Source organism: Chelonoidis abingdonii, chromosome 24 (genome assembly GCF_003597395.2).
Source record: "Chelonoidis abingdonii isolate Lonesome George chromosome 24, CheloAbing_2.0, whole genome shotgun sequence".
NCBI classification, from domain to species: domain Eukaryota; kingdom Metazoa; phylum Chordata; order Testudines; family Testudinidae; genus Chelonoidis; species Chelonoidis abingdonii.
In genome coordinates this window covers 22,901,817-22,924,461 of record NC_133792.1, presented here as the reverse complement: position 1 = coordinate 22,924,461, position 22,645 = coordinate 22,901,817, and the positions used below count along the sequence as shown (strand labels likewise).

Here is a 22,645-nt window from a genome sequence, read left to right as displayed (position 1 = left end):
TCTCCCATGGTCTGACCCAGTATGGCCATTCTTATGTTCTTATGAAAGGTAGGCTGTTTGACATTGAGGGTAGGAAAGGGACTCCAAGAGCTTTCTGCAATTCATTTTTCACTCTGGGAACCACAAATAAAGCCCACAGCTGCCAAGTCAAGGGAAGTGTACTGAGTGCAGTCAGAGCCCCTTCAAGACTGGGAATGTACAGTAATTTCCCAGATCTGAATCGCTGTATTTATGAGTGACCCCCCCTACCCATAGGCCTCAAAGCTGAAAGCCTGCAATCATATTCAGGCAGGTGACACTACAAAAATACAGCAAGGAGAAGGGGAAAATAGGCCACTGATGTGGGAAGTTTCTCTGCATTTAAAGTAAGCACCTTAAGGTATGGCTACACTTGTAACTCCCAGCGCTGTACAGCTGCAACTGTCTTCGTACAGCTGTGTAGGGAAAGCACTGCAGTGTGACCACATGACAGCTACCAGTGCTGCAGTGTGGCCACATTTGCAGTGCTGTTGGGAGTGGCTGAACAGGCATTCTGGGATACCTCCGAATACCTCTGGAGGCCAATTACAGCGCTTTTGGTGGCCACACTGGCGGAGCAGCGCTGCATCACCAGCACTGCAATAGTTATACCCCAGGCAGAGCAGGAGTACAGCCAGCGCTGCAGCCAGGGAGATGCAGCGCTGTATGTGCCTTGCAAGTGTGGACGGTAAGTTGCAGCGCTGTAAACCCACTACCAGCGCTGCAACTCTCCAGTGTAGCCAAGCCCTTAACATATTAGCAAGGGCTCAGGTGAGATGTAACAGGGCTGTGCCACTCTAGCTAGACCTCAGACAGATGTATTATCATTTGAAAGCAAGAGCTAGTGGTCGGAAAAGAGGCCTGGCAGCCTGGAATTCTCAAATGGTAATGATGTCTCTGACAGAGACTCCCTGTGGCTGTTCCTGGCCATTGCACGACCTCTCTGCCTCAGATTCCATGAACCCCTCTGTCATTGGGAAGACTAGTTACTTATGCAGCTGCCCGGGTGGGATGCTAATGCTTGTAAAGTACTATGTAAATACAGAGTAATAGTAATGAGAGAGGCTTGCAGTGCTGTTAATACTTCCTCAGCCTCTCCTTCCTGCATTTTCCCACATAGGCAGAGCAGGGAAATGCACTAGAGACCTTTACTGAAAGTGTCTAACATGCTTGTGTAGGCTTAAGGATAACTGATGGTGTCACACACACCTCGTTTCCCCTGGATTAGATTTACCCCCATTTTATTATGGTTTCCATTTAAGTGCTTTATGAGAAAAGGAGACAGTCACACCCTAAGCCGAATTTTCCATAAGGGCCCCTTTATCAGACTGGAATGATCTATCCCTGTGTCCATGATGTGCTCTGATAACACAGAGCAGCTTTAAAACGTACAACAGTATTTCACTCCCAAGAACTCCCGATACTCCTTCCTGCCAGGCCAGCCAAAGCTCAGACAGTGTCGGTCACTGTCTTCTTGCTTTAATTACATGCAGGGGTAAAGCCTAAGAGTCTTAAATTGTCAAGTCAAATCAATCAGAACTGTTATAAACCTTGTGGCAGGTGAACTGGCAGGGGAATTATCTTGGACCAGCTGATTCTGATGGGATTTTGCTTCAGTGCTCAGGGGTTACTTTCATCTGGGGAGATAGGCCTGTGTCCTAGCAGAAGCAGCATACTCTGTCCTGTACAATTCAAATGGGCTTCATGACCAGTTACGGATATTTTGCAGTTGTCTGTAAGATAAACCAGTTTCCTCTATTTAGAGAAAATAGAGGCTTCAGTTCAGTGAACTTCAGACTGGGATTTACTTGCAGAAGTTTAGCAAACATATTAAGCTGGGAGGGACATCCTGGATTCACTGACAAAAGTAGCCCCATCCACAATGTAAAATAAAAGGACAAGACAGCATGCACACACACTTGGTGCTGCTTTTTGATGAACAGATCTTCATTCAGCTCCGGATCCCAGCTTGCAGAAGACTCCACAACAGAAAGGTTGGGAAAGCCAGGACACTGCAGGCAGGTTTCACACATGTGGCATCATTTTGTGGCACTTGCAGACTATTTTGCAACAGAACAGTGCATATGTTGGAAATGATCTTCTGTATGAAAAGTGGCCACAGAGGCAGACTCAAAATTCATGCAACAGTAAACCAAATCTGAGACATAATTACCATTCCTGTTGAGACAGTTCCAACTTTATCTAGCATTGTAAGTCCTGGGATCACTAGCATTTGGAGCTAACCTTGTTTTCAGAAGCCAGTGTGTGCCTGGTCCTCTGTCCAGTCCACTCTCTTACTGTATATTATCCTGGGCTACCTACTGAAAGGAACAGACCTCCAAGAAATTCCAGCAACTGCAGCTGCAGAGGAGCCAGAACTCAAATGCCCAGCAGATTTGTACAGCCCAGACACAATGCTCAGCTCACTATCCTCAGTCCTTCAGCCATGCTACCACTAGCCCAAGATGACCCATTTTAACACATAATACAATTTGCTAAAAATCTGCCAGCCACAAACACCATGGTGTCACTTCCCTGCTGACCTTACACATTCTCCCATTCATGCTTTCATTAACTTAGGTCATTTTTGGTCATGTTTGCCTTGCTCCAATGCATTTTATACATGCCCACTAGTTATTTGTGTTAGTGGCTTTTTATCAATTCACCACCCCCATCAGTTCCTCACTCCCTTTGTATGCAGAGGTGCCCCAAAGCGATTTATCACAGACTTCAGTTTACAAAAGCCTGCTTCAGCCCCGACCTCCTTGTAATTCCTCCCTCCCAAAGACTACCATGGTCCCAAGTCTCCCTTGGGCAGCTGTGTGTGTCAGGGGGTACTCAGGAATTTACAAGGTTCTTATTCCAGCAACATCTACCCCGTTCCCCTCCTGCCTCTCTCATTATGTTGGAAAGTGCTGCTGCGCATTGCACTGTCCAGCACTCCCATTATTCTGCCATCAGCCTTTTTATTTACAGATTCCCAGTAAGGCAGAAAACAGAGATGACGAAATCTGCCTGGAATCTGCTACAGCAATTAGAGCAGGGAGCTGGGGAAGCTGTTCTGCAGCAAGGATTCATTTGGTGGTAGACATGAGCCTTTGTTTGTGCATCTAATGAGCAGCCAGTCTCAACCTGCACCTTCCAGAGGCTGGGAGCACAGTCCCTGCCAGAGAAGGGATTAGGCCCACTGCTTGTTAAACTAGCTGCTCTGACTGCAGAACCTGATGTTAGTCCAGGCAGGAGTCCCATTGGCATGCAGAAAAGCTACTTCCAGAAGTGAATGTTCAAGAGCAGAGCTGGGTGTCAGAATGGACAGAACCGAACAATGCAAGAGCCAGTACTGACACTGCGCCATTGGTCTCTCTCTCTGACTGCAGTGCATGCACACACTGGGCAGCGTGGGACAGGTCACATTCCAACACAGCCAGCAAGGACTGGCGGCAGCAAAGGGTCTTTGCGAGCTCCAACCAGGTGTGTGCACTATTCTGCCTGCATGAACATAGACAGATCAAGTACTACCCACAGTAGAGCCCGAGACACGGGTAACGTGCCCTCTCTTTCCCAAACCTTTTTCACAACAGACAAAAGGCTGTCCTATCTCTTAGAGCCTTCCCCACTTCTCTGCTTTGGTTCACCATGTGACTATGCTGCTCATTAATTTGTGTGCCTCATGAAGACTCACTCGATCATAGAAAAAAGATTTGATGACAAGTACAGGGTCTCACGGCTACACACAAGAGCTGTGACACTTACAAAGACAGACACAGTTTGGAGCTTCCTTAAGCAGCTGAAAGGCCTTCCTGACCCATCACAAAAAGACAGGAAAGTTCTAAGAGGCCATAACATGTTACATTCTCTTCCTAGCTCATGCTGGTTAATGTCATGGCCTAGGACCCAGCTGTACGGATGGCCCTCCTCACCAGTTGTTGTGCCAGGTTGTTTAACCAGTTATCTAATGTAGACTGGATAGCCAGTGTTGTTCCTCTACTAGTATAAACTAGCAATGGGCCATGTAGTAGTTAAACTATGCTTAAAAGTGACAGCCCCCTCCTAGCCTAAGAGTTTGCGGACGACTGCCTTGATGGGAGCGGGTCAGTTTAGGAGCAGACTGTTCCAATTCCTTAGATTTAATGTAGAAATAAATTTTATATTTTGTCACCTCTGCCAGATGAATCAGAACTGATCAAGTGTGTGTCATAGGCCCTATACCACTAACAGCAAATCTCCATTCCTGCTTTACATTTCTCATCTCCTAAAAGAGCAAGTAACAGTACTCATGGCTCCAGTCAGTAGATAAAACTGGCCACTTCGAAAGCTGATACTGGTGTCAGCTAGGTCAAATGTTGCAGAGATCACTACAGGGTCCCTGGTACACAATGGGATCTACAATTGAGAAGATAAATGTATAGAAGAGCTTCCACTCCTTTGGCAGAACTCACAATAACACAGGCAGTTCAGCGGCACTACAACATTTGTGTTTGGGAGCACACAACTACCATATCTAGCTGCTTCCAAAGCTCTCACAGTAGAATGGGTTCACGTACAACCTCGCCTTCTAACAAATGAATCCTGAAAACATCTCAGTACATTCCTGCTCCTGTAAAGGGCAGCCTTTGGACTCCAGGACACTTGCAGATTCAGTTCTTCTTGCTGAAATAGCCATTATTTCCACATGGTAGATTATAAGTGAAAGGTGAAAATACACATTCAGGAGGCTAATGTCTAAGGCATGGGGTTTTCACACTTACAAAATTAATAAATATTCAAGAGTCCTAACCAACTGTGAAGAATAATTCAAGGCTCAAGCCTAAACAACGTGTCAAGACACAAAAAACAGCTCCTTATTCATTCATTCAATTCAGATTTATCTTACAGATACAACGAGCCACAGTCTGCTCTTGGTTACACTGCTACAAGTCTGAAATAACTCCAATGATTTTAATTGTTACTCCAGATTTGCACCAGTGTAACAGAGCAAAATTTGGCTCAATAGATACAGGAGGTGAAATCATCAGGAGTTTATCCCTGACTTTAATGAGGCCAGGATTTCATCCTTAGATTGGAAGCACTTTGGAAGAGGGTCTTTTTGCTATGTGTTTGTAGAAGGACAATAACTCTGGGACCCTGATCCACAGTTGGACCCCAGGTGCTACACCACTACCAATAAGTAAATATAATTAACCACCAGCTGCCCTGAATGATACTGAAGTAATGGATTTAGGGAGTGTGAAACAGTAATTTCCCACATCAAAGGCAAACCTGGGTTGGTTGTCTCTATAATCCTTCTCTTTAGCACGAGGATGCTGGTCAAGGAGACAACTAATTAACTGATAGAGAAAATTAACAGAGCGAGAATTCTCAAGACCAAGGAGAAATGGATTTTCTATTCCAACTCTCTCAAACCACTAAAGCCCCAGAAGTAGCTCAGTCCTCTATGGGACTCTACAGATCACTGTTGCTGAGAATTTTATTGGTGCATTTGTTTCATGCATTGAAGGTTAAACACACACAAATCACACTGGCTTGGAGATTAAGTGACTTGGAAGTACAGTGCCCACAGCTCTACTTTAACATTTCCAATGAACACTACATTTTCCTCTTATGCGAACACTGCTGTCTCTTTCAACCTGATCAAGGACAATACTGGCTTTTTGACTACAAACTTCACTATAAAAGAGAGGTTGACACAATATAGCTATTAATTATTAATTATTATTATTATTATTAAAAGAGCCAGCTCAGAAGATGGAATTTCGGCAACATGTGATCAACTGAACACAGCAGTTTTAACAACTCAATTGAGATCACCTGATGGATGACCTGCAGCATTTTCAATACTCTGAGCTAGTGTCAAGTAATCAGAATACAAGTTAGCCTCCTGGAGAAAGGTCAATTCTCAGTCAGTCAGATAATCCACACATGCATCCGCTTCAAGAATATGCTCCTTTTTAACTCTGGTTTTGGTCTTTTCATTGATTGCTGCCAGGGGGACACAGTTATTTCTTCTCTGTTTTGTTAATGAACAATTATGAATATGCATAACGTGTTAATTATCATAGTGAATAAATTAGCCTTCTCTGCTGCATCATACAACCACCATTGAAACATGCTCAAAACCAAACTGCTCAACAGATTCATAGACTGGGAAGATCTAGACACAGAAGCCATCAAGCCATAGATGTTTTATGACTTTCTATGAAAGACACTGTTGCTAGATTAAAAATGATGTTTTGGACTTTCCTTTGACGTGTCACAGGAGGAACACTCTCTCTGATAATTAGAAAGTGAAACCTGCTGTAAAAAACTTGCTAGAGCACCACCAGCCAGCCACCCTACTCTGAAGTGAAACTGGAGGGGGCTACATTTCCCTTTAGAAATAGGTTCCTCTCATTTAGGGATGGATTATGATGAAAGTCAAAGGCTAAAACAGAGCAGGAGTCAGATATAACGCACTTGTTGAACTCCTTCAGTGCAGATCTTGTGATGTTATGCCCCTTTAAATGTTTGAACATGCCCCACTTCCTCCTCAGTGCAAAGCCTCACTCCATGTTGCTTTAAGTTTTGCAACCTGAATAATAAAGGCGGCCAGCCATGTTTCTGCCAGCTACGCCTGTGTCTGTCTCCTTCTCTGCTGAGTCCCAATATCTTAGCTCTGGTTCTGCATTTAAGTGTAGCTTTCAAAAACATTTTTTTAAAGATGGGGTTTGTGATCTTTTATATTTCTTTGGGACAAAAAGACTGCTGATAGAGCATTTTGGTTTTGTTCTTCTGTTCTGTTTGTTTTTTCACTTGAGAAATATTAGGAATATCTAGTCTGAGTTTGCAGGATGACTTCCTGGGGGTCTCAGAGATGTGTGGTGTAAGCTCTCATGCCTGGATTGCAGAGATGAGAGAATATTTAACAAATGTTTTTCTCCCTCCAAAATGTTCTTTTGTCATTGGAATTAAATGGGTGTTAAACCTCTCCCCACCAAACAAAAAACAAATTCCCCCACACCCCATAAAACCCAGATTTTAAAATCTGACTAAAGTCTCTTACCCTCCCAATTTCTCAGGTATCAGTCCCTGGTCTCTTGGGGTGTCACGATTACACTAGTTCAACAATTCCTATGGAATGTCTTCCAAGCTAGACGAGGCCTGAATTTCCAATGTAAAAAACCAAACCCAGAAAAGAAGTGACATTTCAGGCCACCATTACCTACTATGCAGAAGAAAAAAGGGAAGACACCAGTATTCTCACACACTCATGAAAGTCACTATTAGGAGCAGAGAACATGCCAAGTTACCCCTTTGTTCTTGACAGGAGTTTGCACATTTACTCTCTTTCTACAGAAGGATGGGGCTGTGGGACCTGTAGTTCAGATAAAGCAAGATTAGGGGGATCTGAGGAAATTGGAGAAAGGCTGGCAAAGGAGCGCTAGAAAGGAATGCAGCGAAGTCTCTCTTTTTTAAAATAGCGTTAAATGTTATTGTCCTCCCCATTGTTTGCAAAACCCTATTAGCAGTTTGAAAATAACTTGGTCCTTTGCAAGTTTCTCTCTATTCAACAAACATCCCCCACAAGCAGCCCATTTTGAGCAGAGCTGAAATAAATAAATACAGTTTAACTTTTGGTGTGGAGCTCTCGCTCTGCTCTGGTATACTGTTAGCACAGCCTGGAGAAGTGTGTTCTATTAGAAACTGCCACCAGCAAATGCTTACGCACACTGGAAGGCAAGGGGTCACTTCGCAGAGCCTCACTACCTGTTCTAGAGATGTCTCTTTCCGCAGTATTCGTTCATGAAGCAGTCTATAGCACTCATTGAGCTGAGTGGCTGGACATCAAACAGCCCTGCTCCCTCTCCAGGCTCAGGAGGACACCTCCTTCTTCAGTTTGCATTAAAATAAGTTACAAAAAATTTAAAGTTGCTCAGACAGACTCACCCACTCAGGCTTAGTTTCCAGCAGCTCCAATTCACAGTAAGGACTAAGGAGCTTGATGAAATGTTCAGGTTCCCAGCCAGTTATCCAGATGCCAGCAAATGGACATTTATTGTTTTAGAATAGATTCTTTATCCAAGAGGGGGCCATGGTCAAGAAGGACAGCAATTTAAAGCACACAAATAAGACTTTCCTTATCCAATAGAAAGAGTCCCCACTTGTTATAGCTCCTCCCCCGAGAGCACCGTCCTGGCTCTGAAGTGTCCTTCTAACTTAGCTACAGGACTCATAAATCATGCTTCAAGGGCCATGATACTCAGTGCTTAAAGCAGCCTCCATTCCCAGGTAATCCTGGAGATGCCCTAGTCCTAGAACCATACCAGCTTAGAGTTGGTATATACAAGCATTTCTGAAGAGCTCACCACAGGAGTGTACCAACACCTTTCTTATCACAGTTATTACATATTTAATACCTTCAATACTATATCCTCTAGAAACATTAACTAGCTTCACAATGCCCCTGGGAGGCAAGCATTATCCTTACTGTACAGTGGGGCACACAGAGATTAAGTGACTTGCCCAAGGTCACAGCATAGCCAGGAAAAGTACAAGACGTTCTGATCCCCAGTGTCCTACTCTAATCACTGAACTAACATTCTCTCCAGTTAGAGATGAAGGACAGTCCAGTGCTTAGGGCACTAGTTTAGGGCTTTGGAGACCTGGGTTCAACTTCCTGCTCTACCACAGATTCCCTCTGTGACCTTGGGCAAGTTACTTAGCCTTTCTGTGCCTCTACACTTTATCTGTACAATGAAATATCATCACTGCTAGGCCTGACAGAGATGCTGTCAGGATGAATACAGTAAAGATTATGAGGCACTTTGATACCATGGTGATGGAGCCATATACATACCTTTTAGTATTACAACCACATTTTCTAGTCCCACAAAGTTCTAAATGGAAGGGATGAATCACTGACCACAGCAAGTTTGTCTCCCTGGGAACAGAACTTCTGAATAGGGAGCATCATGCTTGTGTGGGCAGGAGGTTTTCTGAGCTGGCCCCTTGTGTAGGCGGTGGTGTAGGAGAGAAAGCAGGTGCCGTGCTGGGGATAGGGCTGGATGCTCCATTCTCAAGTTTGAGTCAAAAGACCCTCTTCTCACAAACAATGGAGCTGTTAATTTTCAAGCTCATAACCTTCTGCTCATTATGTTAAAACAAAGGCAGCCCATTCCAGCACTGGGAAGCTCAGACTGGTGGGGAGGGATTGCACTTCAAAAATGTATTTCCAGGAACAAAGAATATCAAATAGAAATGGGAGAGGAGGGTTTCCTATGATGCTTTGCTGCTAAGTCACCAAACTGATGAAGGGCAAAGGCTGACCCCACCAACCCTAATGTGTCCTCCAGTCAGTGGGCTGGGGCCACTGAACACTGTAGGACACCAGAATTTATTTTATGTACAACATGAAATAAGAGAGTTATCCTCTTGATGATGTACGGAAAGGAGCAAATCACTTTAGCTCGCCTGCATCAAGCAATCATAATAAGAGGGTAACTCACAGGAGGTGCTGGGAAGAAACTTCACCACATCACTAATATGGGACAGGGTTACAAAACAGTCAGACCTCCATCACATGGCCAGGTTAGTGTCCACTGGCTCCAGCTACAACCATCCCAGTGATCAGTTCCCAGAGGACAGAGGAAATTAAGGCCTGGGATTGTACTCGTGGGTACTTTGCATGGGGATTTAAGTTTTCTTTGCAAGCCAGACACAGTCCTGTTTCCATTCAAGGAATGCCAAGCACTTTTTAAACATCCATTAATAACCCTCCATGACATCTTACAAATAGGGCAACTGAGGCAGAGAGTGCCAAAATGATTGACCTTCCCAAGATCACATGGGGCTTGCCCAAAAGCCAAGGCAAAGATCTTAACCCAACTCAAAAGGTCTGTGAAGGTACCATTTTCACATCTTCACAATGGCATGTGCCATGTAACAAATCCATAAATAAATGAACAAAGCCCCCTGCCCCTACACAGTGGGGAAAGAACAAACAAGGCTATTACAATCAAGATACCAACTTGGGGCCAAGTTCTGCCTTCAGCCATACTGCTCGCAGCTCTTGTCACACACAGGGATGCAAGGGCAACATGTCTCCTTTTAGGAATTGAGAGGTGATGCTAAACGAAAGTATCCCCCTCTTCTGGACTCCTCAAAGAGCTCACGCCCTGGGAAGGCATAGCTCTGACCAGGGCTTTAGCTCAGCAGTTCTCGAGATGCAGCCTGGAATCTATTGTGCCCATTAAGTGTTGATTCTAAGTCACCCAGTTTTTTAAATGCTCTCCAGCTTTTTACAATAAGGGGGTTTGACCCTGTAAAGTACTAGCAGCTAAAAGTCCTGTGGCACCTTACAGACTAACAGACGTTTTGGAGCATGAGCTTTCGTGGGTGAATACCCACTTTGTCAGATACATGACATGCATCCAACAAAGTGGCTATTCACTCACGAAAGCTCATGCTCCAAAACATCTGTTAGTCTATAAGGTGCCGCAGGACTCTGCTGCTTTTACAGATCCAGACTAACACGGCTACCCCTCTGATACTTGTAAAGTACTAAGCACCTCTGGAAAGTGTTGAATGTCCTCAGTTCAGAATCACTGTGAATCGGAGGTGCTCAGTACCATACTCACATGCAGGAAAGCTCTCTCTTTCTTTGGCACTTCCCAATTTTAGCAGTTGAGACTGTTGCTGCCTTTGGCCCCTTAAATGTCATCCTAACATTAACCATGCACAAGGTACCTGCAGCTTCAAACTCCTCCAGACAGCTCCACTGATAAGTACCATCCAACCTGGTCTTAAACACTCATTTAACATTCCAAGAGGGGATCAGCAGACATTGGGGTTATCAGCCCAGACATCACCTTGTTTCCTTTATGTTGGAGGATACCTTCAACACAGGATAAAAGGGAGCCTTTTAGAGCGTTTAATGTTCCATTACAATTGAACACAATAGTCTTCACAAACAGCAGGAAGTTACAGCAGAGTCAGGGTACTTCTGGAGTGGGGCTTTAAGCTAGTTATCCATCTCTGAACATCTGCTTGTGCATGTGCCCTGTAACTGGGATCATTTTTATCCTGATGCTTTGTTGGGTGGAATCTCCCAGCAAATAGACACAAATTATCACAGATATATAAGGAAAGGGACTGGTAGTCAGAATGCCTGGAGACTATTCTCAGGCCCGACAGATAACTGTGACACCTTGGGCATCAGTTTACCCATTTGTGCATCATCCCTTTGTGCATCAGTTTATCCATTTACAAAATAGAAAAAAAAACTATGCACCTCACAAGGGTGTCAAGAGGTTTAATTAACCTGTGTGACGAACTTGGGAGTACTTTAAATTAAAAGTATTATAGAAGTAGAGAGCTTGATATTTTATACACATACACGATGCAGAATCTCCCTTATGTGCTAGAAGTGTTACAACTAGCTAGCAAAACTCAGTTCTCTCAAGCATCCAAACTTTCATTCCCCTGCTTATAGCTGATTTGCATTTATAGACTTTACAACGTGATGCCCCAGGACAAACTGCCAGGTGCATTAGTGCACAATCTTTCATGCAGCTCCAGGCTCAAGAAAGTTACCCATTTCAACACATTCCAGTTGTGGCATCTGTTGCGTCAAAGAGCCTCAGGGAGCAGGAGAAAACATAACAGGACAGAATAGGAGTCCCTGTGGTACACAGGGCTAAACACTATGCCTGGTGTGACTGAGGAACTAGTACTGACAATGGGAATAGGGTTCCCTCCTTACCCCCTAGGCATCAGAAGTGTCACCTCAAAATCTTCCTGAGATACAAGGACCACAAAGGATGGCGACATTCAGAGTCTAAGCAGCACTGGTCTGATTTTCCTCTCTTTCTGCTTTTCCCTCCCAGAAAGTCACTGGACTGAGACAGCACAATGCCCACCACCCGGGGGAGAGGGGGTGGGGAAGGCCGCCAGAAGGACGAGGAGACATAATGCACCAGGCTCAGAGACTCCTAGGCCGTAATGCAGCTTTTAACTGCTGGCAAGGGCTGCACACAAGACAGATAGCATCTCCATGTGACATGAGTCTGAAGAGAGCTGAGTAATGGAATGTATGCTCTCCCTCCCATTGCAAAGGTTTCCTGGAGGAAGAGGGAGAGGGAGTTTATATGCTGTAGCCCCCAGCTTCAACACCTTTGCTACATTGAGTGCACAGCTCTAAGAGGGATTTAGCCATATTCCACTCAATTTTTTTAATATGATTTTTTAGGAAGAGATTACTAGATGCTTAAAAATGTCTATTATTTGTTACAAAAACTATTTAAGATGTAGGACACAAGTGGAATAAATACCTTATGGGCATGGAATGGCCACCATCATATCTGTGGATTTCCCTAGCTTTAATATTATTTCAATTTTGCTTTCCACCATCATCATCTTTCAGGACAGAAGCTACAGACCCAAAAGTTTTATATTCCCTCAATTGTATTTCACCTGCCCTGTTAATTTCAGCAATTGGACAAAAGTCCTGATACAACCAGGAGCCGAGAGTAACAGGCCTCCTAGTGACAAAGCGACAACAAATGAACTAGATGAAACCTGGAAGCGACAGATGGGAATGATGGAAATCCTAACTCAGTGCTCCCACCAGTTATGATGGGCGCCTACTAATCAACCCAACACTTTCTGCTACAGTAAGATGCCCAGGCCGAAGGTAAAAGGGGAAATTCCCCAGGTACCAGAGCCACACTTAGAGCAAAAACAACAGCGACAAAACCCATGAATAAAGGAATGGAAAGAGTTATGTTTCCATAGCAACAGAAAGGCATGTGTTTATACTAGTAAATCCCTGCTGACCTCCACTGATCTTTCCCTATCCTGGTCAGTGCAAGGGATTAGCAGAAGGGTACACTCTCTGGCCTGTTCCCAGGATCCATTCACTAGGAAGAAAGCAGGACAGCCCTGCAAGGAGTTTTAAAGCGGAAGATCGCCTTTCAACCAAGTCAGCAATGGGCACAACAAAATCAGGTTCTTCCTTCAGGAACCATGTGGGACTCTAAACTGTTATGAGAGCTCCTTGGGAATACCTTCAAGGTGCATTCTGGGCTCTTCCAAAGCTCCTTGGCACTCTTGACACAGAGGAGGTGACTCAACAAACCTATGCCACCTCTAATTTTTATTATAAATTCTGTGGGCTTTACAAAAATCAAGCAAAACTCTTGCAGTTAATCAATTAAGTACCAAAGAACATGGCCTTGAAATTCTTTTTGAGCGTTGACATGTTGTGTAATTTGCACTGTTGCTGATTTGGCCTTAATGATTCCATATCCTGTGTTCTTCTTATGGCAGCCCATCACATGGACTTCAATAGGTAACTTCTGTTCAAATTTGTGCAAACTGGAGGCAGGCATGGAGTCTTTCCAAAAAAAACTGTACTTTGATTAAAAACCACCAACCAGCATATGAGCTGAAGGGGGAGGAGGGGCCTGCCTTGTACAAGGAAAAGGTGGGCTTGATCATGCCAGCTTGAACAGAACAGAGTGATCAGGTCTTTTTTTGGTTCCCCCAGTGATCAGGAGAGGTGCTGCTGAACTAATGTCTCCTTCCACAAATAAACTTTTTGCTTGACTTTGCTAGTCTCATTCAAATGTCATCCCACTGCCAGAAACTGGAGAATTCATCTGCTTTCATGGCATCACTGCCCACTCTTTGTCCCAGGAGCTGGACAGCCTGTTTAGCTGAGGCTTACTGGGCACTTGCTACACGACAGATCCCAGGAGAGAGATTTGAAGGGAATCTGCAAAGTTTATGATGATTGGTTAAAATTCTTCCTCCTCATTTTCCCCATAGCAACTATTCAGGCTTTTGTACTGTTGTTCAAATAGAACATAAAGGAGAGAATCTCCAGTGAAATGGATGGAACATGCAGGTTGAAATACCATCGACTGGCTGAATCTAAGTGTCAGTCATACCACCTCAGCCTAGGGTCTTGTCATATCTCACAAGCTCTGCTAAGCTGGGTATGGTACTAGGACAAGAGACCTCTACAGGAAGCCCAGCGTGATCTAAAAGTAGTGCTTGCAATTCAGTAGGCAATTTTTCTGAGACAGAACTGAATCAATGGCCCAGGATAGTGCTAGAGAGCCCTCACTGGTACAGGCATCTTTCAGGGCAGACATTAAACAAAGGGCCTGACTACGTGTGGTCTTTCAAAGAGCCGATGGCTTTTTGGCAGAGCAGGGGTGCAATCCCAGTGTATTAGCCAAATTCCAGTTTGAGTACTAATTAAAATATTATGGGCATGATTCTGCTCTTCAGTACCCCTGTACATCAAGATTCACTCCACTGAAGTCAACAGAGCTAAATCTCTACAAGTGAGATCGGAATGGAGTCCTGCTTGACCAAATTCTCAGGACTTTTCACTGAGAAGCCTGGGCTGAATTGCCAGCTCAGCCACAGAGTCACTTAATGTCTGTGCCTCAGTTTCCCCTTGTAAAATGAGAATAATATTTACCTACTTCAAAGGAGAAGAGTGATAGTTCCTGGCTCTCTGCCTTCTGACTTGTAGCAAATCACTGCACAGAAGTGCCAAGCAGTGGGCAAGAACCACAGGGCAGACCACTGCCAAAATTATGGCTCAAAATATTAATAGGGTTAATCAGAGCTACTGCACTGCAGGAAATTAAATCCATTCTAACAGAGAAACAGATAGCCAGCCAGGTCTCTGTCATCTGTCTATTGTTTAACGTGCATCTGAAGATGTAACTACTTCTATTATTAAGTTTCCATGATTTGTGGAAGGGTGCTAGAGCTATAAATCCATGTTTTATGGTAGTTTTGAATATACTGCACCAGTAACTCTTTGATCTTCCAATTCCTATTTCACCCCAGTATTTCCCCTTAATAAACACACCTCTGGGCTGACCCTCCTGGTTTACACATTCTCTGATCTCTCAGCCATTTCCACAGATCAAACGCTGGAATAGGGGTTTTCCTGTGTATTCAGTTCACCAAAGTGGCTCACAAGCTTTAATTTCTAATTCCAATCTAAATACATTGGCAGTCAACACAGACAATAGTCAGACTGTTCAAAAGGGAGCATTGCTTTGAACAGTGTTTAAGATGTAAATTGTGTGTATGTCAAAGCTAATCTCAAGAGCCTACCCTAGAGCAGATAACAAACCTGGAGAAGAGAGGTTGGCCTGCAAATGTCCTTCCACAATAGGTTTCCAAACCATTTGCCAGACCAAAGGTATGTGAAGTAAGGTGCCTGTTTAATTGCGTGGGGCAGAAAGACACGGAAGTTGGGTTTTAAATCCGCTTTCCCGGCATGTACTCTTCAAGACACCAAATGAACTACACCAATATTAGCTGAGAGCTACTCTGTCTCTGCCCATACTCCAGGAAGCAGCAGAACTTGGCTCATGTAGACAGCCGGCATCATTACCCTCAAGAGTTTATTCCAGACATGAGAACTCGGAGCTAATGCGGGTCTGATTGCTTCACAGCATGGTCTACTCTAGTGGTTACAACTAGGAACTGGAAGTCTGGACCCCAGGATTAGTCTCAACCACTCTTACTCTGTGACTTTGAGCAAGTCACCCAGTCATTCTGTGCCTCAGTTTCCCATATCTGTAAAAGGCAGATAATTATAATTACCTGCCTCACAAGGGCAAAGAGGGACTTTTTAAATAGAGTGCTTGGAAATCCTGAAGTGAAAGGTGTTCCAGAAACGCAAATCATTTACTATTAAATCTTCTGGCAGAATTCCCTCTGCAAATGGGAACAGTTTGGGTGTCTGTGGAAACTCTGGCTTGTGCTGTGCTTTACAAGTGGATTTCTAAATAGGGCACCCACTCCAACCCTAACAAAAGAGAGAGGGATGTCTTCTGTAGGTTGTTACTCCAAAAAAAAGCCTTGCCAAAGAGAGGGAGGATATCAATGCAAAGGCAAAACAGCATATATCCCCAAGGAGCATTCCATCCCTGATGCAGCCAGTACTGAGCAATTCTGTACATGCAATGGGCCTTCCTTCTGCACAGCACAAAGCCATCGTAATTGCTTCACACTTTAAACTAGTAGCTATGGTTACTGGACACAAAAGACAGTTCCCCCTGCTTCCCTGTGGCCAGAGGAATTTCAGGCACTTGGAGCCAACGCAGATAAAGAAGTTAGTACGGAAGAAAATAAATTCAGGGGGAAAAGCTAAACAAAAACAGTTCAACTCAAACGTTAAGGTGTGTAACAGTATCAGAGCAAGGTAATGCAGGAAGGCTATTGGGGTGGAACTTTTAGGGGCATGGAAAGAAGTACTGAGGTTTCAACAACTTGAAATAGGTCATAATGCTGTGAATAAAACCAGAAGGCTCAACTAGATAGAGTATGGCAGGAAAAGGGCACACTGAATCAATAACTTTGTGTTTCCTAGTTCCCTATGTTTTATCCTCACTTCTATGCATCCTTGTCAGTGACTGCTGCTGCCCAAACGGAGACAGGACCTTATCCATGCATTGGCCTGGCAGTACTGGGGAGGAGTAGGGAGGGCAGTTCAATCCCCATCTTCCTTCCCAGTAAAAGGCTTGGCGTGTTTCTGACATGACATGACCTTATAATCCCTAGTGACTAAACCTGATGTCTAGGCCCAGTAGATCCCCAGACACCCATTTCACAAGAAACAGGGAAGCCTATTTTCCAGAGCATGCAAGAAATTAGACTCAGGCGTGAGTGTATTTTAAGCCCAGGAGCAAAGCTGCTTATGCACCTGTAGAGGCTCACCCCAGCTCTAAAAGTATATTCCCCACCTCTGAAAGAAAGTCCAAAAAGCCCCACCAATGAGATACAATCTTTGGGCATCTCGTCACTCTCTGTATCTTACAGAATGGATCAAATTTGTTAAAGGTTTCTCAAATAGAACCTTTCACCTCCTACATTATGTACCAGAACTACCCGCCAACAAAAAACACATTACTCATCTCCTGGGATGCCCCACACCACCACCAAATGGACTTAAAATAGAAAGTATAAGCTATTCCTGTGCATTTGTTCTGCATGAGCAGAAACATGAAGTTCAGGAGAACTTTACTACTGAAGTTTTCAGCTCACTGTTTGTTAGGGAGAACAGTTACTGCAATAGAGGATTACTTAATTACACACACACACACACACACGCACAGTCTCCTTCTTGTGTATCAACACACACTCCTAAACTGTGAAACACCTTTATGTCTTCAAGATGAGATGTTTCCAAGCTCCACAGCTACTGAATGTGGAAGCAACACTTCTGTCATAACAATTAACACAAGGACAAGTAATTTCAGGCTGCTAGCCAAAGTTAGTGCATATTAACTGGGTAAAAGCCAGACACAGAAAATGAAAACTTACCCGAAAGCAAAAGAGAGAGTGGCAGCAGGAGAGCAGCATGGTATGCACTGGATAGAATTCTCTGTAATTCCATGGCAAGCATAAGAATAACGGTCCTAAAAGCCTCAAGAGAGAAACCGTGGCTAGGAGTTGGTAAATGCAGGTTCTCTCTACATGCCAGACCTCAGAATTTTTGTTTCCATTAGTGGCACTCACTCCACGCTTTGCTGATTTAGGGACTAGCACTAACAGTGGACAGAGTCGCTGTCCACTTTGAAAAGCTTTACTCATGCTGTTGGAGTGAAAGGAAAACACTGCCTGGATCACATGGACCGGAGTGGACAACTAAAGACTTTAGTTGCAGCATTACCTGGAAAATCCCAGAGCAGTAGGGTGGGCAAGCAATAGGTGAATGTTAAAACAGGAAAAGCATGTGATCGGAAGCACAGGACAAAGAACGGAGTGAGGGCTGGTGTTTAACTTTCTCCCCATCCCTCCCCTGCCCCAAACAAGAGAGAACATAAGAACATCTCTCTTGTCTGTTTTCTGTCTGCCTGGGAAGCAAGTCAGCCCCAGATCTCCTGCGTAGCAGTGAAGGGCACTCCCAGACTCACTGGCCTGGGGAGCAAGGCTGGGAATCAAATATAGGAAATCATTTTTTTGATCAATTATGGTCTGTGAACAAAGGCCAGATGTGGATGAATCACACTTTTCCCATAGAGGCTGCTTTGTTCAGTGTGAGAGTTTGATTAGCACAAGGATCTAACACTGAACCCAGCAGGCAGAATTCTATACCAATACTTGCTACTGCTCAGATACTAGGTCTTCTTTGCAAGGTTCAATGGAAATTGAGGGGGGGGGGGGGCACACACAGTGGGTGTAGTGGCGTGAGAATGGGACTGCAGGCCAGGCACTCCCAAACTCTCCTCCCAACTTTAAAACCAACTTCTCCTGTGGGCTTGGACAAGTCACTTAACCTCTGAACCTTAGTTTCCTCATCTGTACAGTAAGAGCAAACGATTTACCTACCTACCCTAGATGGGCACTGCAAGAATGTATTAGTGATCAGGCCAAAGACAGTCATATCATACCCAAAGAGATTTAGAGATGCAAAATCCAAATCCTATTCGATGCTTTCCCAGGACAACACAGAAATTAACAAAGCATTTCAATTCCACAATGATGGTATTTGTATTCAATGTCCTCAGTGAAAGGAAAGGCAGCTACCTGTATGGGGCCTCTGAGCTGCTAACCCAACAATCAGCAACAGCATAAATTGTGATGCAAGATAAACAGACTGAAGAAACAAGAGAGGAGCTGAAGTCTTTCCCCATCAGAGTTGCTGCATCAAACCAATGCTCCAGCTGACCCAGCATAATACACCCTGCAGAGGTGATATCCTGGTCCCAGTCAAGTCTTTGGGGGAAGAAAGAAAAAAAAGCTGCTAACCTTGGTATCTGAGTGCTAACAGAATAATTGTGCAGCAAAATCCAGTCAGAAGCAGCCTTCTCAACCCCTCCCTTTAACTACACCATTTGAGCATGTGAAGAAAGGAAACAGTTTGTATTTGCACAACCCCACCAATCCTGTTGCTCCAACAGTACAAAGATTTAGGCTCATTCTGGTTTTCAGTGGCATCCCAAATTCCTAGCCAGGGTCCTGGTGTAGAGAAAGTTGATGTCCTGAAACCTCTGGTTGTAAACCTTTATCCATTAAATGGGTGTTGGAATTAGAGCAGTTTCACAGAAGTACCTAGATACCTTCCTCAGCACAGGGATGCTAGGAGATCTAATCAATGCATGTCCATAAAGTGACCTAAGATCCCTCGATGAAAGATGCTACAGAAAGGCAACACAAAGTGGCTACATTCCAGTGGTGGATGAAGAGAACCTAGGGTATGGACTACTTGGGTTTTAAGACCATTCATTAAGATGACAATATTTCTGTCCCTCTCTAGCAGGTGATCCCCATGCTGGAGCAATTATCCCTTCTAATCTTTAGGGGGTACTTATCCCATTAGTTTCACTTGGCCCCAGCTGTTCACCCTTGGTGTGAAACAGCAAAAAACTTTTAAAATGCCATTTGATGAGCTTTAGTAAGTGGGAAATATTGCAGTGTGTTAAAAACCAATCCATTGGTTGAAGGTTAATGACACTTCTCTCTAGCACTTGGTCAGATACAGAAAATAACCAATTGCTTAAAGAAAATCTACAAGAGACTGAATTGTCTTCTCAGTGCCACTCAGGCAACTTTTACTGAAGTCAATGAGAGTTGCACCTATGTAATCCAAGAACAGAATCAACTCCAATAGCTTCTGCTATAGGTTTATCAGTGTTTCAGAGATGGGAAAATCTGCTTGTGTCCTATGCTTCACGATGGAGACTAGAAGCAGTCAGAAAGATCGTGCTTACCTGTGACCTTTTAGTATCTTCAAATCCAAACCATAATCGGATTAAATTAATGCTAATGGGAGTTACGTAGATAGCCCCCCACGCTCCCAAGAACTGAATAGACAGGACAGATGAGATTTCATATAACTGTCTGCTTTAATGAGGAGCACTGGTATCTTAGCCCCAGACAGGAAGCAGGGGGCGAGCGCAAGTATGCTCAGGGTATTAGCTCTAAATTCTACACTGAATTCCTTTTCTTTAAACAGGAACTTAAATAGCTGGCCTGATTTTCAACAGCCCTGAGCACCTGCATCTCAGTGGCTTCCATTGGTGCTGGGGCTGCTCAGAACTTCTGAGAAATGAGGCCATAAACCTTTTTCAGCTTCTCCTCTGTGCTTTCTTCAGACAGGGCATTCCAAGGCAGAATCCTTCTCTTTAGTCTTTTCTGTTCCCTGGCCTATTTTTACATGCCCTGGGCCAGGTCCTCTCTTCAACTAAGTACACTGGTGTAAACAGCAGAATTTATCCACCGATAGCACCTGATCTCAGGTGTACCATCTTGACTGTACAGCGAGGGTTTTTGCAGTCATGCTGCCCCTATATTCACTGCTCACTGACATCCTCCTGCAGAGGACTATTCACATTAGCCATTTTTAAGAAAAAGAGAAATAAAATCCTTCATGAGCACAAATACGCATGCTCCATATTCCAAGGTCCTCCCTGGTACAGTTAAACCACAGAGATATGTGAAACACCCAGGAAAGAAAGAACAGGACATACTTACACAGTAAGCAGAGGAATTCTCCCTCTGCCGGAATGCAGCAGCATGGCCTAATTGGCTGAATACGATAAATGCGGTGTCAGAGGGAGAGCATCCACAGAGGTCATTCCAGAAGCCACAAGACAATGAAGTCCAGTTCAGATTTTCAGACACCTGAGGCTTGGCTGATGCAGACTAAGAAGCATGTATATGGGCAGGGGACTGAGTGGAAAGGACGATGAAGGGAGTGAATAGAACCGGACAAGAACCAGGAGTCCCACCCACTCTAAGCAATCCGATTGTCCTTGGATTTAGGTGGGCCAACAATAAACAAGTTCCCAAAGTCCTTAGGGGCCCATTCTCCCAGGTCTTTCACACTTGTCAGACAAGAAACAAACCTCCATAATTAGGCTTGGGACCAAGTTTCCCTGACTGGCAACTCCCCAAGGCCCTCAAACATTGTGCTGCTCACTTGGGGATCTGCCTGAGCAGACACACACCCATAGGTATCGCATTATCAGGTAAAAATAAATGCTGTGTCCTTCTCTAGCATTTCCTACCCAAAAAGTTTAGCCTCAACTCTCTGGGAGGCAAGCGACTATTGTCCCCATTTTACAGATGACGCTGAGGCACAGAGAGATTAAGCAACCTGCCTAAGGCTGCATAGTGAGTAACTGGCAAAGCCAGGAACAGGGCCTAGGATTAGAGACAGCCAGCCCCAGATCTTCAGCTGGTGTCAATCTGTGTCACTCCACTGAAGACAATGGAGCAGTGTCAATTTATCCGCTAAGGATCTGCCACCAGTCTCAAGCTTTAACCATAGGAGCGGTCAGCTAAGGATGTGCACCATGGCTTCCGCTGTCCAGGCTAAGGGAGGTCAAAGCAGTCCTACAAAGCCAGCTCAGGAAAGTAAAATGCAAACAGCTTTATGGATTTCAGTAAGGAGTTCCACATGGGAAACTATTAGTTAAACTAGAGAATATGGGGATTAATAGGAGAATTGAGAGGTGGACAAGGAACTAGTTAAAAGGGAGACTACAATGGATCATACAGAAAGTGAACTGTCAGGCTGAGGCAAGTTACTAGTGGACTTCTTCAGGGATCGGTCTTGGGACTGATCTTATTTAACATTTTCATTCATGACCTTGGCACACAAAAAAAGGGAGTGTGCTAATAGAATTTGGGGATGACACAAATTTGGGAGATATTACCAATATGGAGGTGGACCAGAATATCACACAAGATCTCAAAAACTGGAGTAGTAGAAATGGGATGAAATTTAATAATGAAAAATTGCAAGGTCACGTACTTAGGGGCTAAACAAGAATTTTTGCTATAAGCTGGGCACATATCAGTGGAAGAGACGGAAGAGGAGAAAGACCTGGATGTATCAGCTGATCACAGAATGACTATGAGCTGCCAAAGGCTAATGAAATCCTAGGATGCATCAGGTGAGGTATTTCCAGTAGAGATAGGGAACTGTTATTGCTATTATACAAGGCACTTGTGAGACCTCATCTGGAATACTGTGTGCAGTTCTGGTCTCCCATGTTTACGAAAGATGAATTCGAACTGGAACACATATAGAGAAGGGCTCAGTAGATGATCGGAGGAATGGAAAAACCTACCTGAACAACTTGGTTAGCCTAACCAAAAGAAGGCTGAGGGGATATATGATTGCTCTACATAAATACATCAGAGAGATAAATACCAGGGAGGGAGAGGAGTTATTTAAGTTAAACACCAATGTGGACACAAAAACAAATGCACATAAAAACTGGCCATCAACAAGTTAAGGCTTGAAATTAGATGAAGGTTTTTAACCATCAGAGGAGTGAAGTTCTGGAACAGCCTCCCAAGGGGAGCAGTGGGGGCAAAAAACCTAACTGGCTTCAAGACTGAGCTTAATAAGTTTATGGAGGGGATGGTATGATAGGACAGCCGACAAGGGCACATGGCCCATCTGCAACTGCTAGTAGCAAATAATTCCAACAGCCAGTGATGGGACACTAGATGGGGAAAGCTCTCAGTTACCACAGAGAATTCTTTCCCAGGTGGCTGGCTGGTGGGTCTTGCTAACACTCTCAGGGTCCAACTGATCGCTATATTTGGGGTCAGGAAGGAATTCTCTCTCAGGTCAGATTGGTAGAAACCCTGGTGGTTT

At 44.2% G+C, this 22,645-nt stretch overlaps 1 protein-coding gene across 1 annotated transcript in view; it reads right to left on the bottom strand.

Annotated features, from left to right (window-relative positions):
* CRB2 (crumbs cell polarity complex component 2) overlaps positions 1–17,523 on the bottom strand; it is a 54,916-nt gene extending 37,393 nt beyond the window's left edge. Inside the window, exon 1 of the mRNA XM_032767636.2 lies at positions 17,353–17,523. Within this exon, the coding sequence (XP_032623527.1) occupies positions 17,353–17,434 (82 nt within the window). The 5' untranslated portion in view covers positions 17,435–17,523. The remainder of the gene's footprint in view (positions 1–17,352) is intronic.
* Positions 17,524–22,645: the final 5,122 nt, after the last annotated feature.